The sequence below is a fragment of the Hemitrygon akajei genome, chromosome 7 (genome assembly GCF_048418815.1).
Source record: "Hemitrygon akajei chromosome 7, sHemAka1.3, whole genome shotgun sequence".
In the NCBI taxonomy this organism is placed as follows: Eukaryota; Metazoa; Chordata; class Chondrichthyes; order Myliobatiformes; family Dasyatidae; genus Hemitrygon; species Hemitrygon akajei.
In genome coordinates, this window is record NC_133130.1 from 64,981,640 (window position 1) to 65,009,330 (window position 27,691).

At 39.6% G+C, this 27,691-nt stretch overlaps 1 protein-coding gene across 3 annotated transcripts in view; it reads right to left on the bottom strand.

Moving 5' to 3' along the window:
* Nucleotides 1-1,039: 1,039 nt before the first annotated feature.
* Nucleotides 1,040-27,691, bottom strand: part of bcl11aa (BCL11 transcription factor A a) — a 185,803-nt gene continuing 159,151 nt past the window's right edge. Inside the window, exon 4 of one of the 3 annotated variants that reach the window (XM_073051049.1) lies at nt 1,040-3,567. In XM_073051049.1, coding sequence (XP_072907150.1) covers nt 3,559-3,567 — 9 coding nt within the window. In that variant the 3' untranslated portion in view covers nt 1,040-3,558. Of the gene's footprint in view, nt 3,604-18,447; nt 18,537-27,691 lie in introns of those variants that run through there. The other 2 variants (XM_073051047.1, XM_073051048.1) reach the window with 2 other exon arrangements.

A 27,691-nucleotide genomic window follows, 5' to 3' on the forward strand; every position in this document is an offset into this window, starting at 1 on the left:
GAAAATTTGTTTGGCTCATCTCTGGGAACAGTTTGGTCAATAATACATTCTATCAATGAAACCAATTGCAGGGCTAACCCTTATTAACCTAAATTCCTTGCATTATCATCTAGCACCTAAAGAGGTGATTTGGTAGTGCCTGAGGAGGGAGAAAATCCTCTGCTGTTCTCTGAGACTTGATGCAGTATTTTCCAGGTGCTTTAATAAAGTTTCTTCATGGGCTGAGCTGAACTTCCTAAGACAATGATGAAGATTCATGTCATACATTACAATACCTTATAATCCAAATGCATGTTTAGTTTTCTGTTATTCCATATAAACATATAACCATATAACAATTACAGCACGGAAACAGGCCATCTCGGCCCTTCTAGTCCATGCCGAACGCTTACTCTCACCTAGTCCCATCGACCTGCACTCAGCCCATAACCCTCCATTCCTTTCCTATCTATATACCTATCCAATTCTTTTTTAAATGACAATATTGAACCTGCCTCTACCACTTCTACTGGAAGCTCGTTCCACACAGCTACCACTCTCCGAGTAAAGAAGTTCCCCCTCGTGTTACCCCTAAACTTTTGCCCCTTAACTCTCAACTCATGTCCTCTTGTTTGAAACTCCCCTACTCTCAATGGAAAAAGCCTATCCACGTCCACTCTATCTATCCCCCTCATAATTTTAAATACCTCTATCAAGTACCCCCTCAACCTTCTACGCTCCAAAGAATAAAGACCTAACTTGTTCAACCTTTCTCTGTAACTTAGGTGCTGAAACCCAGTAAAAAATATTAAATCTATTTAATTTCACAGAACTCATTATAAAGGGAATTTAAGATGATGACATACCAAATTAATATAGTCCAAAATATGAAGCTGGTCCTCCTGTGGAATATAGAATATAATACTACACCAACTACATAATCATCTTAGGAACTAGTTATTGTCTTAAGTGATATATGCCCTTAACACTTCCTATTTTAACTTTCTCATTCGAGATACTAAAACCAAATCAAATTTCAAATAATCACTAAACACATTAATAATAATACAACAAAAAAAATTTATTGAAAGGAATACAAAATACATGTTTCTGAATCCAGGGTGACTTGCTGAAATAGAATACATTTCATAGCAGCATATATACACTGTCAGTACAATGTCTGGTTACAGCATTGTAAAAGGTTGACAAGGTGCTTAGTATTCTCATAACAAGCTCAAATGATTGTTCAGAAAGATTAAAGAATTGTCTTTTTTTTAAAAAACTGACTTTACAAGTTTATTTCTATGACCCTTTAAAATGGAGAGAAATGTGTTTTATTTTTACATTTAGGACATAAAACAAGGAATTCTAATAAATTTTGACGGTACTTACAATCATAGCAATACCAGAGCATGCTGTAAGTAGTGTCCTTTTCATTCTGTTATAGTAACAGAATATGTCATTCTCAGTTAATGAGCTGCCAATTCTTGTGTCATCTACAAAATGTAAAAATCTGTACATACAGAAGATCCCATACAGATGCAACTTTGAGACCAGCGTATTCCCGATAAACGGAATTTGTTCCCAAACATCAGTTCTGATTGTAACCATCAGTAATAGTGCAGTTAGACCTGTCACAGCGGAACTTGATTCTAATCCACAGCACAGTGCAGGACTCAACTGCATTTACCTCTCTGCAAAGGAGAAAAATTGCACCAGGCAAACTCTGTTTAATAAATATGGATTGGCATCTGAGATGGTATCCTAATTCCTGGACTAATTCCTGGGAATCTTCACATGACAAGTAGTAAGCAGTGAAGGAAAGGTGCATGCCCTTAAGGGAGAGAACATTAGCAGAATAGTCCCTCTGGGCACAAGAAGAACCTTCTTGCTGGCTGCTTACAGAATGAAATTAATGGGGTCTTGGCAATAGGCCACCTGCCCATTCATTCACTTTGCACAGTGCAAGGCAGAACCCAGAGGTACAAACTAGGCTGAATATAGGGGCAGCAAAAAGATAATTCACAAATATTCCCTTGAATTATGCATAGGATTTTTGTTTGCCAGTAATGAAATGATTGGAATCTTACTACCAAGACCCCTTTTCTTAAAAAAATCACATTAATTTTTGACATTTGTATTTTTGTTTTGTTTAGGTAGTGCATACTGATACCATTGGAGAACAGTATGGAGGAGTTACCAATCCTAACGGTCTGTTGGGATTAAATATAGCACAAGCAGGCTAATGCCAAAGTAGTCCTCACTAATGGTGCTATCAACTGGTGTTAATTGTGCTCCAACACACAGTCAAAATCAGTAAATACTCCAACACTACTCTTCATGATGCCATCAGGACAAAATACTTAAATAATTTGCAGTCAAAAAATCAATAGAAGTAGCCACAGAAGAATAAACAGGCATTCAAACAATCATAGTCCTATGTAATGGGTTGATGATGAGACAGTCTCATTGGCATCACTCAATGCATTCATTAACTTTGTTTAAAGAAAAAGAATAATCTGTCTCATTATCAAGAACACTGGAAAAGTTTGATTTCTGGCCAGCAGGAAGGGCACAGTGACCCAACTACAATCCTAAAGAGGCCAATTAAGAAGAATAGAAAATGAGTTGTCAGGAATTTCCAACTTGCAAGCCAAAAATACCTGAAAGGTAAAAAAAAAAGAAACCAAATTTGCTTGGCAGTGCTCAAAAAGAGTGACAGGTGTGAGTGCATGGCAATCATTTCAACAACAATTTGATTAATGAGTTTACCCATAAAAACCAAGCTGCTCTAAGCAGTTACTAGCAATTCTCACCTCCCTTCCTCCCGCAGATTAGCCATGCCCCTTTAAGGTTTTGGGTGGGGAATTTGTGTTTGTTTTTTAAATGCATATATATTTGACACTGATTGTAATTTAGCCTTTCACCCTACATAAATGCATTATCCTGTTTATATGGAATGTCTTTATTTATTTTCATTGATCTGACACGCAAGTTCAATCAAAATTGCTCTCAGACATCAGGCATTATTGTATGTTCCTGCTTTCATTTCCTTCTAGCCATTCCAGTGCAGTCCCTTACTCAAATCTCCATAAGAATCTGAAAATCCTACAGAATCCTATTAAATCCTATAAGGCAATAAAAAACCTCCAAAATTCCCACAGGATCCTATAGGTTATTAAACAGGATTTCCTTAGGGAATAATTTAATGGGATTCTAACTACTGACTAGTGGAAATGTCTTACTGCATTGCACAGCTTTAAATGTTACATATGAAAATTCTATAGAAAAAAAACAGTGCATTGCACAGAGAAATTCTACGGAAAAAGTGCCTTACCAGAGAGCGTCTTTATATCAAATATTTAAATGTTTTAAGTTATGAATCTCATACTTTTCAAGCACTAGCTTTAGAAAAAAATTACATTACTTTGTTTCCCTTCAAAAGGGAGAATGTCCACGTAGATTCCATCGGTTGGAACTTTGTTGATGGTGCTCCAGTCTCACCTTGCTGAGCGGGTGAGGCAGCCTCTGTCTGTTTTTACTCCAGTGGACCTGTCCTTCCACCTGTCCAGCTGAGTTTCACTGTGGCTGTAATTGAGACAGATAATAGCCGTAATACCTCACCTATAAGGATAAGATTTGGTGAATTAATAGACAAATACAAATCGAAGAAGAAATTTGAAATCCAGAGATTTCAGGAACAGTCAAATAAAATGAATGTTTGCAAACTGGATGTTCATCATTCACAGGGACAATGCAGTTTGGTTAGCCAAACCTCCAGGATTTCCCTGCAGTTTAACAAGAGTTAAAAATTGATCTGGAGGCTATCAAGGCAAAAAAATCAGTGGGGCATTCAAAATCACACCTCAGTAAAAAAAAAATAATTGGGCACTGTTCGTTAAAAGTTACAAAAACATGCTGGACTTGGACAAAGGATACTTAGAAGCTAGGAATTACCCAGTCAGTTGATGAAGAACTAATTAGTTTGGAAAGCAAGTGTGCTGCCAGGTGGAGCTGTCTGTGACCATTAGTGAGTTGTAAGGTCAGAGTCAGACACTTCAGGAATACAACCAGCCGGAGCCGCTGACCTTTTGATATCACAGCCATACAGATGTACAGCACAAAAATGGGCCCTTCAGCCCACCTTGTCCCTTTCAGCCACTTTGCACACAGCTTCCAATCAAAAAAACATCTTTTCCCACCACCCTCCTTCCCCTATCCCCGCGCAGATTTCAGGTCCAATTAGCCAGCTTGCATTGGATTCCATGTGTCATAACTTTCTGGATCAGCATACCACACAGAACTTGTCAAATGCCCTGTTCAAGTCCATATAGATAACATTTACTGCCATGTCATCAGTCTTAGATACCTCCTCAAAAACTCAGTTAAATTAGGATTTCCCTTGCACAAAACATTGCCAGCTTTCCCTTATCAACCACTGCCTTTCCAAATATTCACAAATCTTGTCCCTTAGAAATTTCTCCAATAGTTTCTCTACTACAACCATAAGGTTCACTAGCCAGTTGTTACCTGGAACTAATTTAGCTCTCCTCTAATCTTCTGGTACCTTACCAGAAGATGCAATAATCTCCCTCAGGGTCCCAGATATTTACCTTCCTTGCTTCCATAGCATTTTGGGATTTATCAGTCCTTCGGCATATTATATCAATATACCGGACTATCAATATACACTTTTGTGAACTAACTTCCATGTCCTTCTCCCTGGTGAATACAGAATCATTGGATTTATTCTGGATCTTCCCCACATCTTGTGGCACCACACACATTACCTTCTTTGTTCCTAAATGGACCTACTATTTCTCCGAGTACCCTTTTTTACTTGGTATAATAATATATTGTTTTTTGATTATCATTAATTTTACTTCCAATTATACTTCATAGCCTGTCTTTCTAATTTCTTTCTTAAGTTCTCACCTACACACTCTATATTCCTCAAGAGACTCCCTCAATTCCAGTTATCTACAACTACTGTATGCTTCCAAACCTTCAATATCCTTTGTCATCTGAGGTTTCCTGATCATACCATCTCTGCCCTTCATTTTACCAAAACACGCTGGCCTTGAATTCCTGCAAACTCTCTTTTAAGACTCCCACTTGTCAACTGTCATTTTATCTATATGCATCTGCTCCCAATCTTTTTTCACCTAATCCTTTCTTATACTTAAACTTCTCCCAAATTAGGACCTTAACTTGAGGACCAGGCTTAACCCTTTCCGTAACTACCTTGAAACTTCAGAATCATGGCGTACAAACAAGCTGGATGAACTCAGCAGGTCGGGCAGCATCCATTGAAATGAGCAGTCAACATTTCGGGCCAAGACCCTTCGTGAGTCCTGACTAAGGGTCTCGGCCCAAAATGTTGACTGCTCATTTCAACGGATGCTGCCCGACCTGCTGAGTTCCTCCAGCTTGTTTGTACGTGTTGATTTGACCACAGCATCTGTAGTGTACTTTGTGTTTACTATTCAGAATTATGATCACTGTTCCCAAAGTGTTCACCAATTGGCACTTGTACTACCTGCCCAGTCTCATCTAGCTATCTAGATATCATCTCCAAAAACTCTTTTGGATGTACTTAACAAATTCCACCCCATCAATGCCCTTTGCACCAAGGCAATCCCAGTCAATATTAAGAAAGTTAAAATCTTCCACTACCGTAACCCTATTACTCTTGCATCTTTCTACATTGGAATTTCTGCAAATGCTGGGGCATCCTGTTCAGAAAACTCTTGGAAGGTGCCAGCAGGTACACAAAAATGCAGCTCCACTCAACATTCAGATTAGAGAAAAGATTTTCAGGAGTTTTGCCGGTCTAACCCATTGCTATAGCCAATTTCTGACCTGCAATGTTCACAGCTAACTTTACTGCACAAAATCAGTTGTAATGAATGAAAACAGTTTATATTTTAAGATTTAATGATTAGCATGCCACCCTATCTAACTCAGTCACTTCTATAAGCAAAGACAGTTTCAACAAATGAAACAATAATTGGAGATGGTTTTATTTCTTTGCACCCAAACCTAAATAAATCAAAAGATTGTAATATGCACTTAAATACCAATGAACAGTTCATGGTTGATAACATTATGATCTTCTTAACTCCCAATAATTAGCTAGAAACTGAGTTTCAAAGAATGAGAACTCAAAATGAACATTTGTTGTGTGAGTGGATTCACATGATCAGCTCTGGCCATCTCACACCTTACTATATGACTTTACTTTTAAATGGTATCTCAGTCAGGCTATACACTCTTCTTAGTACAACAGTAAGAGCTTCTACACATGCACATCTTCCCACTTAGCTGTTTTTTTTTTAAATCCAGTAACTGACTTCCACTGTCTTTTTAAGTTAATATCACAGTTAAATATTACAAATCAAATCTACAAAAATATTACAAAAACCCATAATGCATGAGTGCAAAAAATGAGAAAAAAGAATGCTATAAACTTAAAAGCGTGATACAGCAGAAGAAAAAAAAATTGATTCCTACTCAGCTATCCCACTTCTCTACCTGGCAACAATCTACAATTAATCCAAACAGAAAATAACTCCTGAGTTACAGAAAGTTGTAAAATTAGTCAGTTCCATCATGAGTACTAGCCTCCATGGTATTCAAGACATCTTCAAGGAGTGGTGACTCAGAAAGGCAGCGTCCATTATTAAGAACCCCCAGCACCCAGGGCATACCTTCTTCTCACTGTTACCTTCAGGAAGGAGGTTCAGAAGCCTGAAGGTGATTCAGGAACAGCTTCTTCCCCTCTACTATCCGATTCCTATACAGATATTAAACCCATGAACACTACCTAATTTTTTAATATTATTTGTTTTTGCAGTATTTTTAATTTAATTAGTTGATATATATATATATATATACTTACTGTAATTGATTTCCTTATTTTTCTCTATATTATCATGTATTGCATTGTACTGCTGCTGCTAAGTTATGATATATGCCGGTGATTTTAAACCTGATTCTGATTCAGTTATATTTACCCGAGATGATCTTTAGGCCTCCCAATTACACTACTACTGAGAGTGCCTATTTCCATGTCAGTGATACCGTCTCTCTCCAATTCTGCCTCAGTTCATCTGATGTTAAAGCCTTTGTATCCTTGATAGAATCCAAAACCACAATCACCATTTAAAAATAAGAGGATGCCCTTTTCAGACAGGGAATATTCATTCTCTATATATTCTCTCTGTTGAAACCCTCACAGCATTATATATTTCAAGAAAATCTCTTCTCACTCTTCTACATGTCAGCCTGACTCCCCAATCTTTCCTAACATGACAACCTGACCTTACCACGTGCACTTTTTTTTTGCATAAGGGGATCACGAGAGGTGGAAGCAATCTTGAATGTTTTATTTTAAGAGAGAGGTAAATAGATTATTGGTAGGCAAAGGGATGAAAGGTTACCAAAAATTGGTGGGAATAAGGAGGAGAAGTTACAATCAAATCAGTTTATTGAATAGTAGACACAAATCAAGAGTTCATATGGTCCATCCCTGCTCTTAATTCATATTCTCACATGTTTGCAGGCATAATTGCAAACAACATGTCCACTACAGACTTAATCTCAGAACATCATCACAACTTTCTTCTTAACCTTTCTCTTCAATAACAGACATCACATCTCTGGGCCTTTTACTCACTGGAGTTTAGAAGAAAGAGAGAGAATCTCATTGAAACCTACTGAATATTGAAAAGGCTTAGATAGAGTGGGTATAGAGATGTTTTCAATAGTGGGAGAATCTAGGACTAGAGGGCACAGCCTCAGAAGAGAAGAACATACTTTAGAACAGAGATGAGAAGAATTTCTTTAGGCAGTGGGTGAATATGTGGAATTCCTTGCCTCAAACAACTGTGAGGCCAAATCATTGGGTATATTTAAAACAGAGGTTGATAGGCTCTTGACTAGAGAGAGCATCAAAGGTTATGGGGAAAAGGTAGGATAATGAGGTCGAGAGAGAAAATAAATCAGCTTTGATCAAGTGGCAGAGCGGTCTTCATGGGTTGATCTCACGTATATCTTATGGTTTCATTGGATTGGTACTAATGAGAAATTGTTTAATACTTTCATTTGAGAACCAGTGTTACTCAAACTTCTATTATTGAGCAGTAGTACACAGGTAACATCTCCATATGCTCACTAGCAAATTCACAGAACATAAGAATGGGCCTACATTAAATCTTCGCTAAACAAAGATCCTCTACAAACCTACTGCCATTCCCTGACAGTAAAGATCCACAAATAAGGCCCTGTAAAATGTGAACTATTTCCCATATTAAATGACTCACCTGTTTTACAAGGCAGGCACCTCTAGAATGGAAGTACACGCATTGAACATCTAAATTAATGTGGCTGAAGATGAAAACCTAAAACCTAGAACTGAACTCGTGGTCTGCTGGGGAGATTTTGGCCTTCCTGTACACATCTGAGGTATAGGCTGCTGAAGGCAAGAACTAACATTGTATCTGCAAAATCCTCCAAATCCATTGGCAGATAAATAAGCTAGTTTCAGTAGTCCCACCACCTCCACCAATACCAACATCAAAGCCCTGATTTCACTCTGTCAGCGCCAGACTCCTGCAACAAGCACTTTCAAAGGGCAGCGTAAGGGTTCAAGGATGTCTTCAGTCTTCTTGAGGAAATGTAATATTCTCCCCCACTAAGCAGCACATGACTACTCTAAATGGAGAGGCAGCAATCCAGATAGTACTTATTATTTCAAATCCGATTAGGACCACACAGAAACCCATTCTGAACATCAGAGGGAATGCACCACCTCAGAAAGCGTTCACCTGCCCATGCTGTCAGACATCTCCTGCACCACCCCCAGCAAATATTGACTTCTAAAGCTCCCTCAAAAACCACAGAACCATAATGGAAGAAAGTCTTTAGGGACTGACTCTCAGAAGAAGTTGTATAACAACAACAGACAAGCTGCTGAAAGAACTCAATGTGTCAGGCAGCATCTGTAGAGGCAAAGGGATCATCAATGTTTTGGGTCATGATGCGTTGACAATCCCATCCCACCTCCCCAGCCCTCCCCCCACACTACCACAGATGCAGCCTAACCTGCCGAGTTCCTCCATTAGCTTACATTTTGCTTCAGATCCCAACATCTGCACTAGTATAGTGCTGGAAACCAAATACAACTTTCATTCCTTCTATCTTTCAGTATTTTGGGAGAGGTGGGAAATCGCACCCAGCTCTATTTCCCTTGCAATAGTTTTCAAATGTTATTGTTCCATCTTTCATTAGCTTTTGGGTACTATTTTTAAAGTTCTCGCAGACTATAGCATTTTCAGCTTTCCATGTAGTTGTGCAATCCTTTTCTCAAACCATACTGTACCCTACTTTAACGATTGACCTTACTTGCAGATCTGTAATGTGCACCCCATACCTTGAAGCAGGTTTCTGGAGGACCAACTGACCAAATATCCACACAAAATGGCGTTGGAACCACAGTCAATGTATTTTTTGCATCAAATGACAGTATAGCATAAAAAATTATTTCAGTAAGACACTCTATTAACACAACGGAAAGTTTCGTACCCAATGAAGAGAGCTGAGCATGAAAACTAGGAGCAGGGTTCAGTTCTGCTGAGCTTAGTTTCAGCCAGTTTGCTCAATCCCTACATCTCGCTGCTGGTAAATGAGATTTGGCTCTGTGCTATTAACACTGCCTGACTTTGTCAATGCCATTAGAGGCTGGGGAAAATGGGCAGTGCCTGAGTTTTCCATGACCACTCAGTGATGCCTCACACAGTTGTGAGGTCTGCCATTTCTCACTGTTTAGGATAAATGTGAATGACTATATTAGAGAGGATGTCAGTGAGCACAAAGCTCCAGTGCAATAACAACTCACATCTGTGTGGCATTTTCAGTAGAGCAAAGCCCCTCCAAAGAGAAAAATAAAGATGCTCAGCAAAGCAGGGTAGAGTCAGGAAATAAGGAAAAGGAGGTTAAAGAGGAGGGGAGTTCCGACAATGTTTTGAAAATGAGGAGGGAAAAAATACAGAATAGGGACTGATGACCTAAAGTGTAGAATCAAGTTAGAGAAGACTGGGAAGAGAGAAGGTATATACTTATCAGATCTGAGAAAGTTGATGGGAACATAAGAGCACAAAATATTCGTGTAAGTGCAGCACGGACTCAGTGGAAAAAAAGGGCCTATTCCCATATTTCTTGACCCTGTATCTCCATCACAAGTTTAAAGTTCAAGTTCAAAGTAAATTTATTATCAGAGTACATATACATTACCACATACAACCCTGAGATTTGTTTCCGTGCAGGCATACACAGTAAATCCAAAAAAACACAACAGAATCAACGAGAGACCACATCCAATAGGACAGGCGACAACCAAGGCGCAAAAGACAACAAAATGTCATGGTGGGAATGAAGTGCGGAGGTGAAAATGATAAAGTGACCCTGGTGATGGACATGATATAGATGGGTTGAAGTGGAGTTGAATGCCAAACAGAGTAAATGGGGCTCGAGGGGGAGGTAAGAGAATGGAGGTTCCTTTGCCCACATCTTCACGAAGGCCAATCAGAATGGAGCTGAAGTTATAGGAAAAAGAGTTGGATGTTATCAACAAACATTCAAAAGCATGTAACCATAGTCCAGAGTTGATGCCCTTGGGAGATGTGATGGTAAGAAAAACAATGAAAAGAAAAACTTTATGGAATTCTGAGCACTTCAAACATTGAACACAATACACAGAAAGGTCAAGATTTGAAGAGCAGGGAAGGATAAAGTATTTATGCATTCAACCTAACACCACACTCACCCTGCATAATAACCATCACCATCTTCACTCACTTAATACAATCCAATTCATTATAATCTGGAGTGATGGGAACAGCCTGTTCAGACACTGATGGAAGAGCTGGATGAAAGCTCGGCAGTCAGCTGAAGGTAGTGTGGATCACTGCTCTTTTCACCTCATCATTTTAGATGCATTTTAATAAAATATCTAATTTTAGTCTCACTGGAAACTCTGTTACTTTTGCAGGCTTCATGCAACATTTACATCCTCTACATTTTTCCTTAATTGGCTTTAAGACTGGCAGAGAAAGGGACCAGTTCATGATCAGAGAATGGAGTGGGAAGGAGGAAGGAAAAGGAGGAAAAGAAAGACTTGTTATGTAAAGTTTAGCGATTCAGGAAAGGCCCCATATGTCAACTGCATTTCCTTTCTGATTACCGTTTAATTAGTTTCTACAATTGAAAGCACTGTTTCTCAAGGACATACATGTAGATGATTGTGCCATCTGCCTGTAACATGGTTCTCAAGAATTTCAATTAGCTGCTTTATTTCTTTCTCCAAACAAGAAACCAGAAACTGAGCCCCACCCTTCTGCTGTCTCTTTTATTATTCTCCATTAAAATATAAGTGGCAAGTTTTTGTACGCCACAACTAATGGACTATTCTATTTTGTAGCTGACATTGTTTGCTATGCCTCCCACAGGCCAGCAGACAAAATGCTTTTTAACCTTTGAAGACCAGTGTGGTGAAAATGCTTTCAGAACTGCTGTCTCTCAGCTCACGCTTGTCGTTCTGCTGGAGAAGTGGGCCAAACATCCAGGATTTGACAGCTTGCGCTGAACTCTAACAGTTCCTAAGAGCAAACAATCACGTTAGAGGAAAAATAAGGTACCGTTGTAAACCTCAATGTTGAGTTACCACTACAGGCAAAATATTAAAAACTGGGAGGAGAAAAAAATGGCTAAAATTTCTGTTTGTCCGTGCTTTAGTTTCCTATTATAGGCTGATGTAAATGAGATAGTCCCAAGGACAGAATGTGTAGAAAATAGTGGGAGGGGCAAATCCGCTTTTGTTTAAAATAAACGCGTATCTGTGCACCCGTGCATCCACTTGGAACCTGCCTGCTGTTTAACTAATTAACGAGCAATTTTAACTAAAGGAGCTTTTTTTGGGGGGGGGGGGGGATTAAGGCTGCATGCCGTAAACATTCCTGATACTGTCCACTAAATCTCGATTAAAATTTATTTTTAAAATATAACTTGATCCGCTGCGTGTTAATTCCCGGTGATTAGAATGATTATATTACAGTACTATTAATCATTCTGTTTCTAGCCTACCTAAGTCAATCAGAGTAGACTGTTTCATCTTATCTTCCTTTATTTGATCCTTCTCCCTCCGCTCCAAAATTTCTCCAAGCCACTGTCAAATGTTCCTTCCACCAGTTCGGCAGTACTCCCCTCTCTGCCACCAACACCTTAACTAAAAGCTGCTTTTCATTTGAGTTAAGCTGGTTATAATGTAGGGGCGGGGGCTTGATCCTACACTCATCCAGTATCCTTACACACTCTTTCCAGTGGCTATTAATGCAATAGTGAGAAATGATGGCAATCACTGATCCTTCCTCTCTCTCTACTCCTGGGACAAGGGTGCCTCGGAGTGTTCCTCCAGCTCCATCAGTGTAATGAGTTAGCTCTGCATCAACCAGCAGGGACCCAGTCTCGATCACCCTAAATGGAAGAGTAAAGTGAGGCAAATCCACAGTGAAATCTGTCAATATATTTGTAGTTCCGTGTGCCCGTGTCAGACCCCTCCTCTCACTATATACAGAAGTGTTCAAGGCTGTCCAGGAACATTGCCTCTTCTGTCTGGGATGCCTCAGAGATGACGGGGGTTGGCCTCTGCACCCAACTCCTCCGGGCCGCTTAGCCTCGACTAACAAAACTTGCTCTCTGGAGGAACTGTCAGTGCTAACAGCAGCAGCCACGGGCACTGCAGATCAGATCTCAACTCTCAAAAAAAATCTTCCCCATCGGCAGTCGCCAGGGGAGTCAAAGATACTAAATTACATTTTGCAGGACAAGTCTTGAAATAGAACGTTAATTTACGTTAACAAGCAGCCAATTGCAGCAAAATGTTGTACACTGAATCGGCTACTAAATGGTTAAATAAAAATACAGTGGGCCAGATTAAAACAAGTAAATGTAAAGTCTACCGCCTTTCATTTGGCTGACAATTCTAATTATAGGATTTTAAAATTTGAGTGCATGATTTATACAAGTAGATCTGACCTCTGTGGAAAATCTGCTCTCTGCATCTCCACCTGGCCCCTAACCCCACCCTTCCCTAATGCCTGACATGAAAGGTCTACAACTGATTCTAATCAAAACAAGTTCCACTGGTACGTTGGGCTACTGTCCAAAAATGTGTACATTTCGTGAGCTTGGCTATTTTGCCTGAAGCCAGCGATGTGCACGGACATGCGTAGCTCGCTTTTTGCACAGGTCAGATTAAGAAGATCGAAAACAAATCGTAATAAACCCCACGAAATCGCTTTACGTAATATCTTTCACTTCTGGCGTCATAGTCGTCTGAATCTATCATTAACAATAACTCCCTGTCTGAAGAGTTTCAGTGTTAATTGCTAACTCTTCATTCAAAACAGATTAAACACAAATTTACGAGGGAGTCCATAAGAAGTTCCGACATACATTAGAAAATAAAAGATCAAGATAAGCAGATAGCATGCAAGCGATCCTGCCAAGTTAAATGAAGGGCAAAGGGTGCACACAATCACAGCCAAACGTTCACATGCTTGGCTGCAAAAAGAGGGATCTTTAGAAGCTTTGGCTCCACCTTGCCCCGCAGCGAGCTAACCTCGACTACAGCTGTACCATCTTTCACTCCAGTGGACTTGCTTTCCGTAGACAAATTGATTTGCAAAGGTTCAAACTGGCAGCTCTGTCTGCTTTGCATACAGAACGTTCCTCCGTGTCACAATAAAAGTATCTGAGGCAGACAGTGGGTCGCAGCGGGAACGGGCCCGTTCAAAGTCCAAACGACACCCTCCCTTCACCCTAGTCTGGTTTGAAAGGTCACCGCATGTCTAGGACAAAAAAAGTCTCAGGATCTGAGCCTTTAATAAAGGTCAGCGTTATTCAACAGCAGTTAACACGCTGGTGCTCAGAAAGAGTGCGCGCACACACACATAAAGCCCCCGGAGCTGCTCCGTGGTTACAACTGGAAAGGCCGGCTACTTGTGAAACAATACTCCCTGCCCAATGCACACGCACTCACACGGCAACGACTGGAGTCTGGAACGCTTTAGTGTGGCTTTGGCGCGTCTTTGCAGGGTTACACCTCAAAAGACACCCACCACTGATTTGCTCCCTCGGGCATTTCCTGGAATCTTGTCAGTCCCGCATCGTCAAGTTCAAGTTGATTGTTCTTGTTGGCTTAGTCTCGGACATTTTATCTACTTTTCAAAAGATCAAATGCAGATTCTTCTTTATACTCCTTTCCCTTACGTCAACCATTGGTCTCAAACTCTAAGCAATCTGGTTCATTCACAAAACGGCACCTTGAAGACTGAAGGTTATATCTTTGGCTATCTTTTAATTCTTGATGTTTGAAGACACCATTATATTTTAGATAGATTAATCCAATTGTTTTTTTTAAACTTATCGACCATTTTGTGGAAGAGTGGTTAATGGTCAGGAACTATTAATGGACTTTGTCAACATTGTGGTTGGAATGCAGAATCCACAAAGTAAAATGGGGAGCAACAAGCAATCTGCTAGAGGAAAGAATTGTCAATGTTGACAGTTCCCACACACACACACACACACACACACACACACACACACACACACACACACACACACACACACACACACACACACACACACACACACACACACACACACACACACACACACACACACACACACACACACACACACACACACCCCTTCCTACCTACCTGCTTGACCTAATGAGTTCCTCCAGCAGATTGTTGATCCAGATTGTAGCAGCTACAATATCTTGGGGGAGTAGTTCTTGGCTGCTTGGAGGAGATTGGTGATAAACTTCCCCATAGGTGGTCGGAATTCTGATGTATTTCATAGCATTTAGTATATCATTCTTATCAAAGTCGTAGGAGATTCAGTTATGGATTTGCGACCAAAGTCCTCCTTACCTCTGTTCTAAAAGGTCACCCCTCAATTTTGAGGCTGTGCCCTCTAGTTCTGGATACCCCCACCACAGGAAACATCCTCTCCACATCCACCTCATCCGTTCAATATTCAGCAGGTTTTAGTAAGATCTCCATGCAGTCTTCTAAATTCCAGTGAGTACAGGCCCAAGGCTACCAAACGCTCCTCATATGTTAACCCCTTCATTCCCAGAACCATCCTCACGAACCTCCTCTGGACTCCCTCCAATGGCAATACGTCCTTTCTGAGATAAGGCGCCTGAGAATCAGGGTAGTTGTATCAAGGAGAGAATCATGGGTTCAAAGTGTTCTTTTCATTCAGTCAAGACCTCCTCTCTGTCCTCCTAAGGGGTAAGGGTTTCACGCAGACAATATCAGGTATCTGCAAAAGACTGCCAGAGGAAGCAGTGGAGGCTTACTACAACATTTAAACAGCATTTGGACAAATTCTTGAACAGGGAGGGCAGGAGGGATAAAAGCCTAATGCAAACCAATGGAATTAACATTGTTAGGCATCATGAACTGTGAAGGCTAATTTCTCTGCTGTTCAGTTCTATGATTCTAGTTTGTATCCATTCTTGGCTCTCAGCAGGTGGGCCCTCAGATGTTTCGACCTTACATGGCTCTAGAAGTATTGAAACCCGTGTACATGTCATGGTTAGTAGTCGGTCGTTGGACTACTTCTTTACTTCCACCATCTTTTCTTTAGATGCCAGATTTTACATGGACCTCAGTCTTCAGCAAAGCTGTTTATTTTTCCTCGAGGCATGGAGGAGCTTCCATCAAAAATGACCCATATTTGTGGTTAACATGCGCTTGCATCTCCTTGGCATTGTGAACAAATCAGTGGGGCTGCATTTTTTTTTGGTAGAGAAGCCAGCAGTCTCTTTACAGGTGCTAATAATAGTGAAGTTCAGGCCAGTCCAGACATATTGTATGCTGTGAAGATGTCGTTGGTTGGGGTGTATCAGCTAGCTTATTAGGTACTGCCTGATTAGATCTGTGATTGTAGGGTACTTGAGACCATCAACATTGAGAGCCCATTTCTCTCACTGGATCAAAAACAGAAATTCTGGGAGAACTCAGCCAAACAGGTAGGAGCTATGGAAAGAGAAACCTGTCACATTTCAGGTCCGGAACACATCCTTAGAACTGGGCCTTCATGAAGGGTTGAATCGAGTTGAAATCTGTGTGGGATGAGCTGGAGCCGGAGACGTTTGCTGAGGAAAGAAATGTGACTACAGAAGCAAATTTTGGTCAGAACCTTGTCAAAGAGAAGAAGGGAAACAGAAACAGTAACAGTAAGCACAGAGTGAAGCAGATGATGGCATTCCCATCAGAATTTTTTTTTTTGAGATGGGGATATCTGGAAAAGAAGCCATAGTGAATTCAACAGAAATGGAAAACAATAAAACTTCAGATGCTGGGATCTTTTAGAAAAGTTCTGAGGAAAAGTTGCTGACCTGAAATGTTGACTGGCTTCTTTTTCCACAGATTCCACATGAGCAGCCGAATCTGCCTCCAGCATATCTGCTTTTGTTACAGGTTTGAGTATCTGCAGTTTCTTTGTTTTCCACTTCTGTTGCTGGTGTTGTTTTCAGATAACAGAGTGGTTGAGAAAGTTATCAGTCAACTTGTCATTGGTAGATGATTGACACAGGTGGCATGGATCTCCTTGCAGTTTTTCACTTGGATAATGAAATAATCCAGATTCCTTTCATCTGGAGGTGCAATGGACATACTTTTCAACATGCAACAACTGCAAGGGAAACAGGGCAGGATAAATTAACCGCCATATATTTCCTTTTACAGTGTATTCAGTCAAGAAGGATTATGGAAGATCCTTCCAAAATTCCAGTCAGAAATTCACCTCCATCTTATGCCTGCTTTATTATGCCATCCACTCTGTGGTTTTAGTGGGTTTACAACAGACTCAATATCAGAGCAGAATAATACCAAACAAGCATGCCGACATGTTTCTCAGTCTTTCTCAGTGTGCCGCTGCATCTCACCTGCAGCAAGCTTCCCCCTGGAGTAAAGGCAATCAAAATGATGATGAAAACCTGCTCAGCTTGTGTCACATCAACTCCAGCACCAACATCAGCCCAACTTCAGTCATCAAGCTGCACGATATGCATATTTGGAGGCTAACCTCCAAATCATCAGTGATTAATTTACTCTAGTATACGAAATTGTGCTTTACATTTAATATACACATATAAGGGCCTTTACCAACTTGTTCCTGTTGTACAACACCATTCTCTGACACGGAAAGTCACTGATGATATTCTGAAAAATGTGAATTGCTTCTCATATCTTGGTTGTCAGCCTCAGAGAAGGCAAACATTAATGATGAAGGTCACCATTGCCTTCAGTGAGCCAGCAGAACCTTTGGACATCTGAGGGGGAATAAAGTTTAACTATCTTAAACCCAGCATGGTTTACCAAGCTGTCATGATACCTTGCCTTCTACATGCTTCTGAATATCTATAGCAGACATCTCAAAGTGTTGGGAAAATACCACCAAACTGACAAGCAAGTTAATCAAACAAAGATAGGCATCCACTAGACCAATATATCCAGCACTAAAGCCCAAGTTACACTCAACCAATTCCTGTGTAGGTCACTTAGCAGACACCAGGTTCCCAAAAGAGACACTCTGTGCTTAGGCGACACAAGACTGCTGATGCTAGAATTTGGAGCACAAAAAAAAACATCAAATACATTAATGGTGGAGAAAGACAGACATTTCAAACTGGTAGAGAGGTACGGAGAGAGAGTGGGAAAGTAGGGTCAAGGCCAAGACTAGATCAGCCGCAATCTTATTGAATAGCAGAGCAGGACAAGGGACTCACTGACTGACTGACCCCTACTCCTGTCCTTCTGAAGCTGGGTTGTGTATTCTCAAAGCCTCCTTGAGAAAGTGCAGTGTCCTCACAGACCCATGGCATCTCCTAGCAGCAGACCACCCAGAATGGAGATGGTACTGAGAGCCTGGAGCCCATTATCAGGAAACCAGTGTAGAGCACAGCGAGCTTGGTTTTTTGTTTAAAAAAAAAAGAGCTGTCAGCTAAAGAGTGACTGCTTGCAAAACCCCCAATGGTCAAGGTTGAAGTAGAAGGAGTCATCACCCAGTTAACTCAACTCTGCTTGGAACCACGGCAAGTCTAGTGGATACGCATAATCGGGGGGGGGGGGGGGGGTACACAAACTTCTTCGACCTGAAATAAAGAGTAAACACACTAGCTGAGGAAAGACAGCAATGTTCCACCTAGGGGAGATACTGGCTGGCAATGCAGCTGCCTTATGAGTCATGCGAGTAATTCAGTGGCTGAGTGACACTGGCTTTGCTGACAAGCCAATTCAATCGAGTGCCCCAGCCAAAGTAACAGGAAAAATATAGTAGATCATATTTACCTGTTTTCTTTCGGACGTTTTTCTCTTCCTTGTCCCTCCTCTGCCAAAGGCGGTGACTCACGGTGGAGCGTTGACACTGGTGGATTTATTACTCTTCACCCAAGTGGCTGTCTATCATGTGTGGACCTGGACAGTGAGCATCACTAGGTTTAATGATCATTGAGAAGAGGTGCCTATTACATTGCCCAAGGTGCAAATCCAATGAGTTCAGTAGCTGCATGTTAATCAGGAGTAAGAGCCATGTACAAATATTCTCTTCCAAAACCCAGGAGCAATTACAGTTATCATTTTGCTCTCCTCTACAATTGCACAGACCGTATGTCAAAGTTTGTCAACGGCTACTTCTTTGAATTCATACATGTCCAAACAAAATTTTGTAACCAGACCAATGATTTTAGAATTAGTTCAATCAACATATGGCCCATTTATTCAAAATATGTCAAGAAATTAATCCTTAATTTATTACACCATTATTTTGGGAAAGTATGCTTATCAGTAATGGCAAATCCATTCACAAGCCAAAGGTCAGCTTATTAATGGAACTGAAAAACTATCCTGTAAAATACTTTTTGTAGGGGCTTTAGCAGTAACACTTATAATGACACCTGCATTGTAAAAACTCTTTAAAAGTGAACTTCTTTACCTTCTAAGTTACCATGTAATTTATTGACCTAAGGCATATATCAATCTTCAAACATGTTCATCTCAGAAACTGCAATCCCTTTTGTACATTTAAAGGGGTCATTTTTGTCAAATTTCCTACACCTGTAAATGTACAAAACACCTTCGGTTCTTATGCCAGTTGGAAAGGGATAAATTGTTTCCATGTATTATTGCTAACATATGAAATGATCAGTTGGAATTGTTCGTGGATGCTGTGATATCAATAGAAAACAGAAAATAGTGAAAGCATTCAGCAAATCAGCCTACAACTATGGAGGGAAAAAGTAAGTTAATATTTCAGTTGATGAGAGTGAGGGATAAGACTGTTCAAACAGCTGTGAAACGTTTTGAAGGAATGGATTTTATAAAAATAGGGAGGATGTAACATCCAGCAACAGTGAAGGCATAGCAGAGATGGCCCATTGACATGTATCTGTTCACGGGACGTGGACTCAGCTGCTGTGCCACCATTGTATGTCCATCTAGAATTGAGTCGACTAGTAAAAATCAGAGAGCTTTGCCACACTGAAATTCCACACAGGCCGGACAAGGTAAAGGTCCCAAAGGGACATTAGTTAACCAGATTTTTTACAAGAATCTGGTAGTTCCATGGCTGACATTTTTTTTAAACAGCAAGGTGTCACAGGTAAGTGTAAACTGGGAACATGTATGAGGATGCATGTAAAATAAGGACGAACAGAGTGGGCACAATTCTTCAGTGAAAGGCAAAATGATACTAGTCAGATAAGCATGACATTGTGAGTACTTTTCCCAATCCGGTTGCAGATGGCAACATTTTGTAAAAGTAAAAGAAGGTAGTATTTTTAAGTTTCTAAAACTAATTGATTATAAGTGCCTGCACCTCACATCAATTTACCTCTGAGCAACTTTTTTATTTGCAAAGTATCTCAGAGTAAATAATACACATTGATGAGCACTGTAGGCATGCTACATTGGTGCCAAAATGTGTGGTGACCCAGCACGTCCTTGACTTTGTTGGTTGTTGATACAAACAACACGATTCGCTGTATATTTCAATGTACATGTAACAAATAAACTTGAATCCATAGATGTCAACCAAAGCAAGTGTTCATACCTAATCTCAGTGCTGTTCACTCCACACTGCAGTGGGTACTTTTCTGGATCAAAATAAAAACTTCCTGCCGGCACATCCACCCGAATCATACAGTTTTAAGTAAAATTAAAAGACTGCCCTAGCTATTCATTCAGTAAGGTAAAAGAGAAAGCCATGTATTTATGTCACACCATTCAGTATATCGTTTCACAGCCATTGAAACAGCTTGAAATACAGTTACTGTTGTAGTGTGCACCCATAACACTCATTTATGCATGGACAATTTGCACAAACAGCAATGTGAAAATGATCAAGTATATACTCAGTGGTTCTTTATTAGAGACATCCTGTACCTAATAAAGTGGCCACTTAGTATACGTTCATAGCCTTCTGCTGCTGTAGCCCATCCACTTCAAGCTTCAACGTGTTGTGCATTCAGAGATGTTCTTCCGCACACCACTGTTGCAATGTGTGATTATTTAAGTTACTGTCACCTTCCTGTCAGCTTGAACCAGTCTGCCATTTCTCGCCTGACCTCTCATTAACAAGGCATTTTCGCCCACAAAACTGCCACTCACTGAATGACTTTTTTTGGGGGGGTGGGGGTTTGCACCATTCTCTGTAAATTATTAACAGTTGTGAGAATCAGCAATTTCGGAGATACTCAAACCATCCTGTCTGGCGCCAACAATCATCACATGGTCAAAGTCACTTCAATCACATTTTTCCCCATTCTCTTTGGTCTGAACAACAACTGAACCTCTTGGCCATGTCTGCATGCTTTTATGCTTTGAGTTGCTGCCACAGGATTGGCTGATTAGATATGCATATTAACAAGCAGATGTACAGGAGTACTTAATAAAGTGACCACTGTCTGTACATTATTGCAAATTTGTTTGATTGATAAATACTGCCCCTAACACCAGAAATAACATCTTGCTTTTTTTCCAAATAATATTCAGAGTCCTATAACATAGTGTAATTGCTGCCAAGTCCAAAATGCCATTTCCATTTATACTTAATCATCAGTATAAGGATGATCATCTCAAATATACTATAGATAGTTGCATTGTTGATCCTTTCATTTCCATTGAACATATTTTATTTGAGGTTATTCAAACGTGGAGAGGGTGTAGGGAAGAACTTTACTCCTCTATTATTGTACCTGGCCTGACCCAAACCTCAATGCATGTCTGAGTACTAAGTCAAGTCCCATCAGTCTCAATTTGAGGAGCCAGGTTCTGCTTGGTTTAACCATCCAAAAGATGACATCACTAACAGTTCAGTCCTTCATTAGTACTACACTAATAGTACTAATTACTATTAGTAATTAGTACTATTACTAATTCTACTAATTACTATTACTAATACTATTACTAATTACTGAACATCAACTTTTATGTTCAGGACCCTGGAGTGGGACCTGATGCCAGAGGCTTCAGACTCAGAGGTGAGAGTGTAACACATTAGCCATTTTCAAGAGCATCATACAATCTAACAATATAAAATAAAACAACGGGACTAAATTAACAGTGGAGCAAATTACAACTAGCTGGAGGAAATCAGTGAGTCAAGCAGCATCTGTGGAGGCAAAGGGCAAGTTGACGCTGACGCAGGTCACGACCCAGAACTATTCCCTCCACACTGCTGCATTCGTCCAGCAGTGTGCTTTTTGCTCCAGCTTTCAGCACCCGCAGTCTCTCGTGTCTCTAAATTACCAACAGGCTTGATTATTACATTGTACAACGAATCTAAATTTATTAAACAAAAACATCTTCCTGAGCCCATTGAAATATTTCACTACATCAGAACGGACAGATTTCTGCTGATCAAACAGGATTCATACAAGAGCTGTCTCTCATACTCTAAAGGGTTAAAAGTTATCATAAATTAAGCTATTTTTGTAAGTATAGACGTGTTAGCAATTAATGAGATGTCTAGAATTATGGAACCACGAAACTCCTTCCTAACTGATATTTCATTTGTGTTCTCACTAGACACTGCCATTACCATTGACAAAATAAATTATATTCAAACAATTTGGACAGTCTATAAGTTACATCTTAGAAAGTACATCTTTTTATATTATTTACTTCTCTCTGCATTTAAAAATAATGTCCTATCATTTCTAACTGCTTTGGTCAGGGCACCTTGTTCTTTCCCACTGGCCCCTAGGTTGCTGTGGGTGCTCTGCTATCTCTTCCTTGAAAATACTCTGGCTACAAAATGCCCCGTTAGATCATGAGTGACCTCATTTGCATTGGGAAGCCCCTTTTAATTGTATTTTTATCCATTTTGCAAGGCAATCACTCTCTGAAAAAGGCCACATATTATCATAAGAAAAATGGAGGAAGGCTCTGAATAAACAGTAATTAAATGCAAGAAGTCATGTGATGTCTGACCTGGCTTCAACAACACAAAGCTTTTCATTTGAAATAATTCAAGATCTATGGTGGTATTAGGGTACAACTCCTGACATCCGCTGAAACACTTGGGGACCGGTAGGTGCAATGGGAGAAAAATTACCAAGTTTAAAAGCTGAAAAAGCAGACTGAATTGCTGAATCATTAGTCGACGAATTTATGTGAAATAGCCAAACATATTTATAGCTTTCAAAACCTTCACGACCGTTTTACAAGTTACAATGGTCCACAGGCTTTTTAATATACTAGAAACTGTATGTGATTGTGCAAAGCCCCAGGCGTTTTACATACATTATATAAAGACCTCACAATGCAGACGTCAGGCTCCCAGACAACAAAATCCAGACAGCACTACTACACAGAAATGTTTGACAAAGGTGTCATGTGATGTTAAGCATGAAACCTAACACATGAACACTAACCTTTAGCCCTCTCTCAGTATTTGAAATTTAGATTTGGTTTAGTTACAGAATCCCTTCTATAGGTCTGAACTGAAAGTCTGCACTAATACTGCACTGGCACTACTGTAAAAGGTTTCCGTCTCGTATATGAGATTTATGCCACCAGACATAACATAGATGTGAATTTCTAAATGCTTTCAGGAACACTGGTCTGTGCTAAATCTCAAACTTATATAATCACCCCACATCTAATCTTGTTGTTTGAAATGAAGCACAGTTTAACAGCAGCGGCTGTAGAAGTGAGCCAGCAGATTTGCCATGCACACACTTATACATGTGGTAAAGCACTTCTGCAAGAAACAAAACATAATATTCTCTTAAAGTGACTGTAGCCCTTGCTGTTGGCCTGTATTCCTTCTCTGCCAGAACTAATTTCTTAAACACGTCTCCCACTCTCAATTTCAGTCAATAAATGTCCATGTAATTGCTTGGAAATCTGGTTTCATTGCTTCCAAAAAAAGCCTCCAGTGACTCTTAAAAGATAACATGCATGTCGACCATTAGATTTGTGAATTAAAGAAAACTCTGCATCTAAAGTGTGATGTTTTGATTTTTTTTGTTTTTTAGTTGTGGTAAAGAAAAAGGGGCCTGATTTCCATTCCTTGGTTTTAAAAAGGAGGTACTCCTGACATGAAGACAAAGCAGGATCTTATGGTAGTTTCCACAGAAATTGATGTCAAAGGATCATAGCACAAAAAAACTCAAACAGTAGAATCAGTTCAGGTAGGGCTAAGAAATAAGAAGAGTTAGGAAAGATTGGTGAGTAAATTGATGGCATATGAACAGGTAAGGAACAAGAGATATACTGTAGACAACATATAGGCAGATCAAAATAGTTTAAAAGATGCTTATTTTTTTTCAAAAGGTATGTTTAGAACCAACAAGTACTTCAGATCTTCTGTGGTGCAATAAGAAAGGGTTAGTAATAATCTGTAATTAAGAATTTGAAGGGAAGAGTAATCTTAATATTTTAGAATTTTTACATAAAGAACAAAAACGTTTACTCCAATCCAAACTCAGGACTTTAAATCTAAACTGCAAACATAAGAGATGTGAGCTGGCTTTAGTAAAGTAACAAACTACATTGGAAGGTATGAAATAAAGCATATAATTATTAATATTTGAAGAAATAGTACATAATTTACATCTATATTATCTCTATAGGCAAAAAACTGTAAAGTGAAAATATTGTAGTCAAGTTAAGAATAATAAACTCTCATTTAGTCTGTATTTATTCTTATGGATTTATCGTGCAATTGACAAGGATTTCTAAGCATATTAAACAATTTCAAATTGCTTTTCAAAAGTGTAAGTTTGTCTGGGGATCCTGATGCAACTTTGCTCACATGCCTCCATTACCCTATAGCAGAGTGAAATGATAATCTAGCCCAGTGCACGAAAGTCTATGTGTGTTGCGAAACTAAACTCTGACAGTAAAATTGATTTCAAATATCATGTTAATGTGAAAAAACATCTTTAATGGATTGCATTTTTGTAAGGACATTGCAGTAAGAGGAAGGCAGGCAGTGCCTTGCCCTGTAGTGTAAGAAGGTTTGAATACAAGAGTAGAAATGTCTTGCTCTTATTATATACAACCCTTATGAGACCGTATTTGGAATACTGTGTATACGTCTGGTCTCCCTTCCTCAGGAAATATATATTGGCAACAAAAGGAGTGCAACAACAGTTCACTAAATTGACACCTGAAATCATATGGGAAGAAGTTAAGCAGATGAAGCCTAGATTCTCAACTTTAGAAGAATAAGAGGTGAGCTCAGTGATAAATATAACATTTTTACAGGGGGTGGGGGGGGGGTGTTGACAGAGAAAATGCAGCAAATGATCTCTTCACAAGCTGGGGTGTCCTGAACCAGGAGTCATTGTCTCAAAGTTATGGGTCAGCCTGTAATTATACTATTTTTTTTTAAGTTTTCTACCGAAGAGCGCTGTGGAGGTTCAGCCATTGGTAGATTTTTGGATATGATGGGATAGGGCTAGTGAAGGAAAATGGCCCTGAGAAAAAGGTCAGGTGTCACTGACTGGCAGAGCAGGCATAGTGGCACAGCTGGAAGCAAAACTGCCGGATAGTTCCAGAGATCCAGGTGTACTCCTGACCTCCGGTGGAGATTGCATGTTCTCTCACCAGCCAGCCGGCTTTCCTTTGGCTGCAGTTTCCTTCTGTATTCCAAAATGTGTCGGTTGGTAGTTGTTCTTAATATACAGGTAAGTGATACAGTACAATCAAGGTGTGGGGAGTGGATGACTGGGGAGTTGATGTGAGTGTGCAGAGAATAAAACAGAACAAGAATGAGTAAATGAGTGTTTGATGATTGACACTCACTCTGTGGATCTTTTTCCCTGCTCAATGACTATTCTTCTGCCATTTCAAATGCTCATTCAATATTTTGGTTTGCACTTATGCCACAAAACATAAAGTACAGCAACACCCAGGGTAGGACAAAGCTTCTTACTCCTTACTATTGAATTCTTAATGTGCTGATTGATCATTCTTCAATGTCATGACAGCAAGGCATGAGCAAAACAACCGTCTTATGACATGGAATATAATTTTCAATGCAGAAATTCAAAAAACTAAACCTTTTTTTTACCTATTAAAAAGTGGAAAAGGTGTTTAAGGAAAATTAGTCTGAACGCTATTGGATATGTCGCCACATGCTGTGAAGAAACTTTGGTGACTCCGATAACAGTTACAGCTCCTCTTCGCATAGTTGGTAACTTAGGTGGACAGTGGGTTTTAGCACTGTGGTGACAAAAGAAAACATGGATTCACTCACAGTAAGGTTATCCTAGATGGAACAGAGTGACAGTGATCTTCCATAAAAGACTGAAAAACAAGTCATTCATCTCTTGTGCACCCACAAATGGCTGGCAGAGATTGAACATCAGTTACAGGATATCTGCCTCATCTGGAAGGTAGAGAAGTCATGGAAGTCACACAGGCATAGAGAGGATGCAAGGAACAATCGATATAGAGAAGGAAATATATAGTTTACAGAATGGGGAAACAAATTAAGCCCCACTGAAGAGGGTTACAATAACATCATTAAACCATCAAGGAAAATTAAGAAGCAATTTTAATGCCAGTCGAAGTTGCAATTGTCCAGGTGCATAGGGCTAATATGTTAATTGAGACTGATTTAACTATGATTTTAAAACATTAAGTATTTCTGTATGCACAGTTTTTACACCATTATTATAACAATGTCAAAACAATCAGGTATCTTGCACAATATAATAATCTATACACAGAACAACACATGCATAATTTAGTACTTAAGCAACTTCTAGGTGCCCTTATTAAGATTGTGACTATGTCACATATGTTATTTTGATAAACCACCTTAGTCCTTTGTCCTTCTTACTTGGATAACAGTTCATCATTTTCTAATTAAAATCTATCTGGTGGTCAGAGCTATTTGATATAGTGGCATCCCATCCACAGTACCTAGAAGACAAAATTTTAGCTACACATACAGAATGTTGGAGGAATTCAGCAGGCCAGGCAGCATCTATGGAAAAGAGTACAGTCGACATTTTGGGCTGGCTTCTTTCATCAGGACTCAATTAAAAACAAAATTTTAATTGAGAGGCATAAAAATATTGTTCTGTGTAAACTTATATGCATGTCTGAACAACGTCTGTAATCCATTCATGACTTACTGGCACAACAGCTTAAATAACTTACAATCAAGCTTTGCAGTAATGCTCCCCATGGCCGGGGCTTGCTACAACAGTTTTCCACAGTGTATTTACTGTTTTCTGATAGGCTAAAGGTTAAATCACACAATAGTAAGCTCAGTATAGTTTACTTTGACTTCCTAATGCTGTCTGTGCCAGCTAACCTTCGGTCTCCAGACCAGTAAATGCATATGTTAGATGAACTTCACCTTTGTACCCTCCCCTTTAAAAAAAACACATAACAAAACCAAACCACGCAATAAAACATTATTAGACAGGCTTAGTTCCTAGGGGAAAAAACTCCCCTAATCTTTAAATAGTTCACAAAGCCTGAAGGGCACTTGGAGATTGAATACTGTATTTAAGAAGACCAGATCACTTCCCCTCCCACAACCCCTTTTCAGACTAACAGCTGACCTTTCATCCTTTAAAATGGTCAAAAAGCAGACAAAACACATCAGTGTTCAGCCACTTGCTTATCTCAGCTGTCCACACCTTGCATTCCAGGACCAACTATCTGTAGACTTTAACCTTGTATATTTGACAAACAGTTGGGTCCTGAGTAAGGGCAGCAATATATGTCATTTATATATGTGTGTGCGTGAAAGCAACCACAAGAGAACAGGGATGCCAAGGGAAAAAAATGGGTTCATAAGCGTTTAAAAGACACTTCCTGAGACTGGTGTTTCAGTATAAGCAGTTTTAGATGCAGTTGAGTTTTGTGTTTCACTGGACCGACATCAAAGTGCTTGATAGCATTAAAACGTGCTTAAAATCTAGTCAAATATGCATTATAAATGACTGATGGAAAATTAATTTTACAGTCTTTGAAGTTCTGCTGGATTGAAAAAGCCACATTCTACTTTCATTTTGTTAGTTCTGTGGTTCTTTTTCTAAATCTAGGAAAACTTAAAGGACTATTATTGCTTTTAATCCTTTTGAATTTAACTACATTCAAGT